At 29.1% G+C, this 8,987-nt stretch overlaps 1 protein-coding gene across 1 annotated transcript; it reads left to right on the forward strand.

The window, feature by feature from the left end:
- Positions 1 to 3,008: 3,008 nt before the first annotated feature.
- On the forward strand, positions 3,009 to 8,205 carry LOC105152064 (uncharacterized). The gene is made up of 2 exons (XM_011066111.2): positions 3,009 to 5,043; positions 6,474 to 8,205. Exons 1-2 carry the CDS (start codon positions 4,006 to 4,008, stop codon positions 6,489 to 6,491), a joined length of 1,056 nt encoding a protein of 351 aa, XP_011064413.1. The 5' UTR covers positions 3,009 to 4,005; the 3' UTR covers positions 6,492 to 8,205.
- Positions 8,206 to 8,987: the final 782 nt, after the last annotated feature.

Genomic DNA, 8,987 nt, shown 5'->3' on the forward strand with positions numbered 1-8,987 from the left:
CGATTTATGAGCACAAAATTATACAAATATGTACATCTTATATGTAAAATATATTAATAGAATTAGAGGACCATTTTTCTATAAACCAAATAATTAAATTATGTTCTTTCCCCTGTTTAATTTCATAAATGCTTCACGCATATTTAGTTGTACGAAGTAAAATAATATCCATTAAACAAGTGTTATATAATATCAGGTAATGGAATTTTAAGTAAGACCACCAATTAAAATGTATTAAAATAAATAATATGCTCCCACAAGCACTATAGAGGAGAGAAAAGTATTTGATTGCGACGGCGAAAAGACATCGAAAAGCAATCGCAATAGAGAGTACACAAAACAACTAATACCGCCGAGAAAGAGAAGCGAACTATTGCATCTATTCGTTTGCATCGCTGAATGTCCTCCGGGAACTAGGAAGGCGAGAGAGGATGGGTCAGGACGGAGGGCGATTCGAGATTGGGAAAAGGGAACAGGAGCTCTCTCCTTTCGCTGCTTTTCATTCTAATCCAAGTGCCCTGTCGTCGAGAGGATTTTTTGCATTGTACCCGCAGATTTCCCATAGGAGGGTAACCGTCAGATTTCGCCTGGCATTGTTTCATAGAAGCTGTCGCTCTCATCCTCTCCTCTCCTCTCCTTCCATTTTCTTTCTCTCTTTTTCTCTCTCTCTCTCTCTCTCCCTTCTCTCTCCTCTCTTTCCATACATATGTGCGCATGTATACGTAAGCTAAATAGGGTCGAAACTCGTTTTGAAGTGTAGACTCCCAATTGATTACTCGTCGACAACGAAAAGACGGCGTAAAGGGGTTGCACAATAAGAAAACACCGCCAAACGTTCACTCAATCATTTTACATTCGGCAATTTATATCTATAAGATTATCTAAATATCGCTTAACACATTACTTTATGAATCTATTTTACTTACACATCGAAGAGGTTTAAAATTAATGTCGTTAAGAAGCTCCTAAAGTCATCTGTATTACCGACTAAATCATAATTTTTGTATAACAATTACTTTTTCCTTCTTTTACAGATTCAAAAATCCTTTTCCTGCATTAATGCATTAATACGTGTCTGTGAGGTGGAGTTTATGCCGAGAATGACAAAAAATTTTTTTTAAGATTTAAATTTCAAAATTTTTTATCATTCTCGACATAAACTCCATCTCATAAATTCCTCACGTATTAACGCATATACTTTAATCCTGGAAAAGGATTTTTAAATCTGTAAAGAAAGAAAAAAGTAATTGTTATACAAAAATTACGATTTAGTCGGTAATACAGACGACTTCAGAATCTCCTTAAGGTATATCGTTATTAATATCTATTACAAAATAGCAGATTATAAGAACTACACATTATAAGAAACTTGTTGTATTAATCACTGTTGTAATAATATCACAAGAACATAATTTAATTATTTGGTTTATAGAAAAATGGTCCTCTGATTCTATTAATACTTTACATATAAGATATATGAATATTTGTATAATTTAATTTGTGCTCATAAATCGAGTTATAACTGTATATTTATCATTATTTAATCTAATATCAAAAAAACTTTCATTTAAAACTTCTTTTCCCAGAAAAATAAGAAACTATTAGAAACTATTAGAAACTATTAGATAAATAATAATTAGGATAATAAATATAGAAATAATCACACTTTACACAGAATATTTTATAATTTGCGTCCGCCAATGACTTACATACACAGAAAATTTGTGTTAAATTTAACATAAATTTAATTTGTAACATTTTACGTGTCCAACCAATTTTTATGTTAATTAGATGTGTTAAAAAGTAATACAAACCGATACACAAACATTACGTCAAAATAAAAATGCAACACTGATACAATTTAAAAACATATTTTTTAAATAAAATTATCATTTATAATATGTTAAATTAACACATATTGAGAAAAAAGTTTTAGTATTTGTAACTATAATTGTATGATTTGTATGTCATAATTATAATTATTACTACTATGACGTTAGTAATAATAATTATATATATCAACAAATATATATAGTCGGTAACCGATTATAATTACAGTTATTACTACCATAAAAATGATTGAAATTATATAGTCACTTTTATGATTATCACAACTATATATATTGTTTTTTTAATAGAATTATATATAGTTGTTACTATAACATTATAATAGTAATAATCATAATTATAGTAACATATAATTATAGTTACAAATGCCAAAAATTTTTCTCTCAGTGAGTACGTTAATTTTTTATTCATTTATATATCTTAGAATTAATGGTATTTTTTATAAACTCATTGTTATTTTTGTTATTTGTTCACTTATTTTTAATTATGTCATTCTAATATTAAAAAATATTAATTTAATACAAAATATTTAATTAACATAATCACACTTTGTTAAATTAACACTCAAGTATGTTAAAAATTCAACACAAAAATTTAAACAAAAATTTATTGACAGTATTAAAAATCTGTAGTACATATATAAACGTAAATTTTGAAACATAGTCCTACGAAGACACTTTTACACTAAAACGCGTTCATTTTGAATGAAAAGCAGAAAGCGAAAAAGCAGCAACTAGAAGAGGGGGGGGGGGGTGTGAAAAAGTGGGAATGAAATTCTAAAGGATGAGCTTGATTTTCCATCCAGCTTATCTGAGAATTTCATCCCCACTTTTTCCTCCTTCCTACTTACAAGTCTATGCCATGTATATTTTGCGTTTTCAGTAACAAAATTTTGATTATTCTGATTACAAAACATTTCTCACAATCAGTGTAAGTGAAAACAATGATTCTGGTAAGATTGAATTGTAATGTTAAAATCGAACGAACTTGTTATGCATGAAATTATACGAAGCGGTTGATTACTACTGCATATCCCCAGAAACAAGAAAATTATGAATATCTTTATTTGATCTTTCGTTCCTTTTTTATTCGCAATTATTGCGCGACGTAGCCCCGCGGTTGCGACAGTACTCGAACGAAGCCAGTCAATAACGGCCGGTCTATGCGCTATTTGTACTTCGTCCTATCGAGGTAATCGATAATAATAATTGCAGTCCGTGCGATATATCGCGTCGAAGTGGCCTGCTCCCAGCTTCGCTCCGTCGCAGGCAGCAAAGTAGGATGACAGAGTGCGACGAAGTGGGACGAAGAGCAGCGAAGTTACACGAAAACTGAGATATGACGACCAATGATGCACGAGGGGCCGGTCGATGGGTGGTCGACGGATTAACCTTCGAAGAGGACCGGTGAAGCTACGCCCATAAACGTGGCCACGCGTGGGGTACGTAACGGACACAACGGAGAGGGAAAAGATTCCCGAGAACTCGAGAAGGACAGTGGCGGTACAATGAGTCAGCTGTGAGGAACGCAAGGCAGCAGTTCACAACAGTGTAAACCCTGCTACTAAGCCAACCTCAAGATGAGTATAGAAGCAGTTAGAAAGAAGATGTGCAACGTTCGATCAGTGACAGAACAATAGTCTAAAAAATTGAATCCATTATTGGTTTCTAATAATTTTTTAGTGCAAAAGTATTATTTCATTATAATAGTGATGAAAAACAAAAATCCAAGTCATGATATAATCCTGATCCTTTAGATTTAAGAAATCTAAGTGAAAAAAGAAGAAGAAGAATCACGTTCGTGAAGTAATCAAGAAGAATCACTCAAAGATTATTTCTGTGAAAATGTGCAATATATGTACAGAAAATATATACAGAAAAAGACAGATGATATCAATTTGTGAATAGATTTCTTTTCGTAATAAATGCAAATATTTCAAGAAAATTTTAACTTAGCAAGCAAAGAGACAGTATTTTTCGTAAGTTATAAAATTAATTAGTCAATGAGTGCGAGAACGTGAAGTAGAAGAACTCCATAATCAAACGAAAACTATCAGTTTATAAATTGAAATATCTACCAACGAATTTGTGAATCTCATAATATATCACATATACATCAGCGATATTGACATTGATTATTTACGTTCGTTAAGTATGTATGTTACGTTCGTTATGTGTGCGTGTTAAGTTTGTAACAATCTCGAACGAATCGTCTAAACGTTATGAAGAACTTATGCCGATTAAAATGTTAAAACATAGTTTAGATCAAGAACAAGTATCATACAATCCAATCTCGGTCAATTTAAACTCGGACGTAGATTCAAACTACGGATTCGACATACATTCATCGTCTTTGCATTCAATGTATCATCCGTTCCCCAATGTAATGTCACCTGACGTTATAGACGTGAATGATATCAGGCAACGAACACCTGCGCAACAAGAGATGCATATTAAGAGGCCTATGAACGCATTTATGGTATGGTCCCGTGAGAAACGGAAGTTGATTTCCCAAGAGAATCCAAAGATGCACAATTCGGAGATTTCGAAGATGCTCGGCGCAATGTGGAAGGAACTCACCGAGGAAGATAAAATTCCTTATATCGAGAAGTCGAAGCGTCTGCGTATTCAGCTCCTAAAGGATCATCCGGATTACAAGTATCGACCTCGAAGAAAAGCCAAAAGAGTGTCACTGGACCAATCTCTAGCCATAGGCTTACCTTCGAGACATTGCACTAGTTTTTCTATATCGCCTTACAGTACGATTGTCAATCCTTCAGCCATGGCTCATGCGCTGCCCTACTATCCGTATCCCAGGTCAGCCCATTTTAAATTGAGAGACTCAGATGCGTTGCCTACGTCAATGGTTTCGGCTGATGGCAATAACAACGCGTCCTTGGACGTCAATAGCTTATATCAACTTTATTCTTCGATGGCACCGGCAGTTGGTAATCCGACATTGGCGCAGCATCACCTGAACTCATTCTTCCCGACCAACCATCATACATTAGGAACCAACAGTCTCCATTCCCATCTGATGTTGCCCTCGACGTCCGAAGGTACAGGAAGCGATAAATCCATCAACACTTACGATGCTAACCCATCACAATTTACTTCGTTATCGATGCATTCCCCTGAAGCACTGACACCGTCTGGGTCATCTGCATTGGATCCTGATTGGTACAGATATAACCCGGTAAAAAATTAATGAAAATAATGCTTTTTAAAAAATTATGCTTTATTTATACGTATATTTACAATTTCTCAATCAATTTGAATTTCAAAATATTGTGAATAATGAAAACTTTTTTATTGAATTCTAATCCTCGTTATTATAATAATTTATTTCAAAAAACACAGCACAATTTATTCATCAAATTGTTTTGTGATTTTGTTTCTTCACAACAAAATATTTTTCTTTTTAAAATTTCTCATACACAGATCGTTAGAGTAAGAATATTAATTTGAGATTTTCAGTCTGTTAAAGAAAGAAAGAAATAAGAAAGGAAAGAAAAATTAAAAGTATAAATCTCAAAAAATAATCTGCAATACATGTTGTTTATTATTTTCGAATCAATTAATAAAAAAAAAAGAAATTGCTCTTTAATTGATTTAGTCTTATCTGATAGTTTTTAAGCTAGCTGTTGGCAAAACCGTCGCGCCGTTAACGAGGCGGATAATTGAATTAGCATATTAATGCGACGGAACAATGGAATCGTTTAGGCCCGGATTCGTTTTGTCTTGTCCAATGGGTTTTATTGCAGAATACAGTTCTTGATGAATAGCCATAGCCTAACCCCTTTCACAATATCCCATTTTGTTTGCAAATAGTGTTTCTTAATTGCGGATGCACTTTTAACTTAGTCTATAACAATAATAATTTTCGGCCAAATGTGATAAATAAGCAAAAAAATGATATTGATAAAAAGAATGTTATCTGTACAGTGCAATTATAATATTTAATTGCATGAACTACATTGCATTGCACTGAGTTCATATCGAATCCGTAGTTCGAATTTGCATCCGAATTGACTGAGGCTGAATTGTACGATATTTGTTTTTGATTGATCTGAACTATACTTTGACATCTTTATACGCAGCCAAAGCATCTGACTGTGTGTGTGTGTGTGTGTATGTGTATGTTTCGAAAAAGATTATATAATTATTAAATCTAATAAGATCTAATATTTACCACGAATAGCTTCCATACTTTATAGAAAACTTTATAAAAAAATTTTAGCTATTTTAATTCTTTCTTTTTTTATATTAGTTTAATCTCCTTCACTTAATTGCCAAGTAATTTTTCTTTATTACATTTATATCACACCACATACACACACAAGTATACAAATTAAAGTATATACATATTCCTATATACATATACTTTTGATATATCATATTTATTCGTCAGACTTCTTCTGTCAAAATATATTTTAATAAAGAAACATTTTTTAATATTTTTTATATTTAGAATATTGTTATTTCTTAAATATCTCTTTTACGAGTGTTAAATATTATATATAGATGTGTCATGTATTTAATTTTTTTACATATGATTTAATAATTTATATAATTTATAATGAATTAAAATACGAAATTCTAAACTGCTAATTTTAATTGTTTCAGGCTCCGTTTTCACGATGAAATATGAAGACATAATATGATTAGGATTATCATTGCCATGTACCTGCAAAAAGCAATATATACATAGAATATTAATTATTTTTATGAATTACATAATGAGGAGGTATAACTATAAAAAAATTATTAATATTCTGGTAAAATAAGAATAACAAGATCATATACTAAGAAGAAGATACTTCAAAATTTATTTATGAGAAATATATTTTTTAAAATAAATATTTATTTTATTTTACTGAAACAAATATTTATTTAAGTTACAGCAAAATAAAATTTTATTTCTAGTAAATAAGTCACCTATTTTATATTTGTTTACGATTAATGACGATTTCACAGAAATATTTCGTCATCACAACCAATTTTTTTTCATAACTAATAAATATAAAAAAAATGTAAGTAAAATTTGTTTTGCAATATCTTGCTATTTCTTTCTCCGTGTAGCAAGCTTTTTTTAGAATTAAAGCGGGATAGAAGACTTATGAAATTAAAGTATTCTGGCAGGGTTCTCAAAAATCAAAATTAATTTTTATATTATACAAAATTTAAACTACAAATTTGCCAAGTATAAAGAATATTAAATAAAAATGTAAGCTGTAGAATATTTATTTCATCTAATTTCAACTTCAATTTTCAATTCAATTTTCCGTCTAAATCTTATTTACATGAAATTATTTTAATCTGAAACATTAGACGTATCTATTACCTCCTCACTATGTCACGAACATTTGTACAAATAAATATATTTTTCGTTCTCTATTTGTTAATAAAAATTATATGTGATTGATCAATACAGATATGATACTATATAACTGTATATATTTATATTACATTATAATGTAAATATATATATTACATTATTAAATTATAATATAATATATAATAATATGATATAAATATATAAATTAATACAAATAATATAAATTTTAAATGTAATTGATGTAATATATATGAATATATAATATTTCTATTTATATTTAAATATACATGTATATTTATATGCTAGTAGATAATATAATTAATATTAAATATTTATATATAATAATTAATGATATACAAAAAAATATTAAATTTAAATATAATTTATGTAATATACATAAATATATTTGTCTTTATATTTAAACATACATATATATGTTTATTATATTAATAGATAATATAATTAATATGAACATAAATATTTATAATAATTAAGGATATAAAAAATAAATGATACTCAATTTCACTTTTTGATAGTACTTTGAATGGTCATAGCGGTCATATTGGTTGATCGATCACATGATTTGCCATATGGTTCCATGATTGTCATTAAAAAAAAATTGCTCAATTTTTCTTTCTATTTCTTAACATGAAGACATGGAATGGTCTGAAATTTTCAAAGATCGGAAGATTAATCCAAGGAGAATACACTGTGGAAAAACAAGTCAATCGAAAAGAAAAATAGCTGTCAGGGAAACACATCAAATTTTAAAGTCCTTTAAAATTTGATGTCCTTCTCGCTTATTCTAAATTTGTCCAAAGTTTTTTTTTCAGTACCTGTTTGACAAATCGATGACTTTCATTATCGAGAATTATCAAAAAATTATTAGAAAGAACATTAAGTTGTAAATCTTGCTGTCATGACTTTGATCGATTATATTGTGTAAAATACGAAGATATTTGTGATGTACAGAATTCATGACTTTAATCAAATTTTAATAAAAAGCATTTTTAAAAATAATTTGCTATATTTATTTTATTACATCAAATTTCAAAAAGAAATAAAAATTTTGAATTCAGAATTATTTAATAATCTCTATTTTTTCATTTTAATCTTTCTCGCGTGCAATATCGTGATCGCTAATAATTTCTCTTCTAAAAAAAAAGAAAAAAGAAAAAAAAACAGTATTACATGACTTCAACAATGACATTTTTCTATTTAACAATAAGCGTTGAAATTACTTAATTATAAAATTAATTTTAATTCCTAATTTGAACCATTGGTCATTTAAATAAATCTAACGCTTTTTTTAAATATGTTAAAAATATTGCTGAAAAGTTATTAAAATAATTTTGAAATGTGTAGAATATTACAAGAATAAAAATATTCTCACGAAAATCTAATTTAATCCACCTTAATACTGAAAATGACTTATTTTGTGTATTAAAAACAATAAATAATAGTGCATTTAATAAATAATAGTGCATTTAAAAAAATAATTACAATTACTTCTTTTTAGTATTAAATGCATTACAAAAAAATGCACAAAATTTTGCTTTGAAAAACTTTATGTACTTTCACCTTGGAGCTCAATTTTAAGATTCAGTTACGGGCGAAATGCTACGCTTTTTATATTCTCATTCAGGGAATCGATTCTGTATTTTCAAACAAGGTGAAAATGAGCAAATTTACTAGATGTTGACGAATGAAATTATCAGTATTTTAGTAAATTCGCTCACTTTTGTAATTTTCACCTCGTTTTAAGATACAGAATTTTTGTTTATAAATAAATTGTGGCATTG

Source organism: Acromyrmex echinatior, chromosome 17, assembly GCF_024713525.1.
Source record: "Acromyrmex echinatior isolate Ae372 chromosome 17, ASM2471352v2, whole genome shotgun sequence".
Taxonomy (NCBI): Eukaryota; Metazoa; Arthropoda; class Insecta; order Hymenoptera; family Formicidae; genus Acromyrmex; species Acromyrmex echinatior.

Coding starts and splice junctions, on each gene's coding strand:
- LOC105152064 (XM_011066111.2), top strand. CDS start 4,006: ATGTTACGTTCGTTATGTGTGCGTGTTAAGTTTGTAACAATCTCGAAC.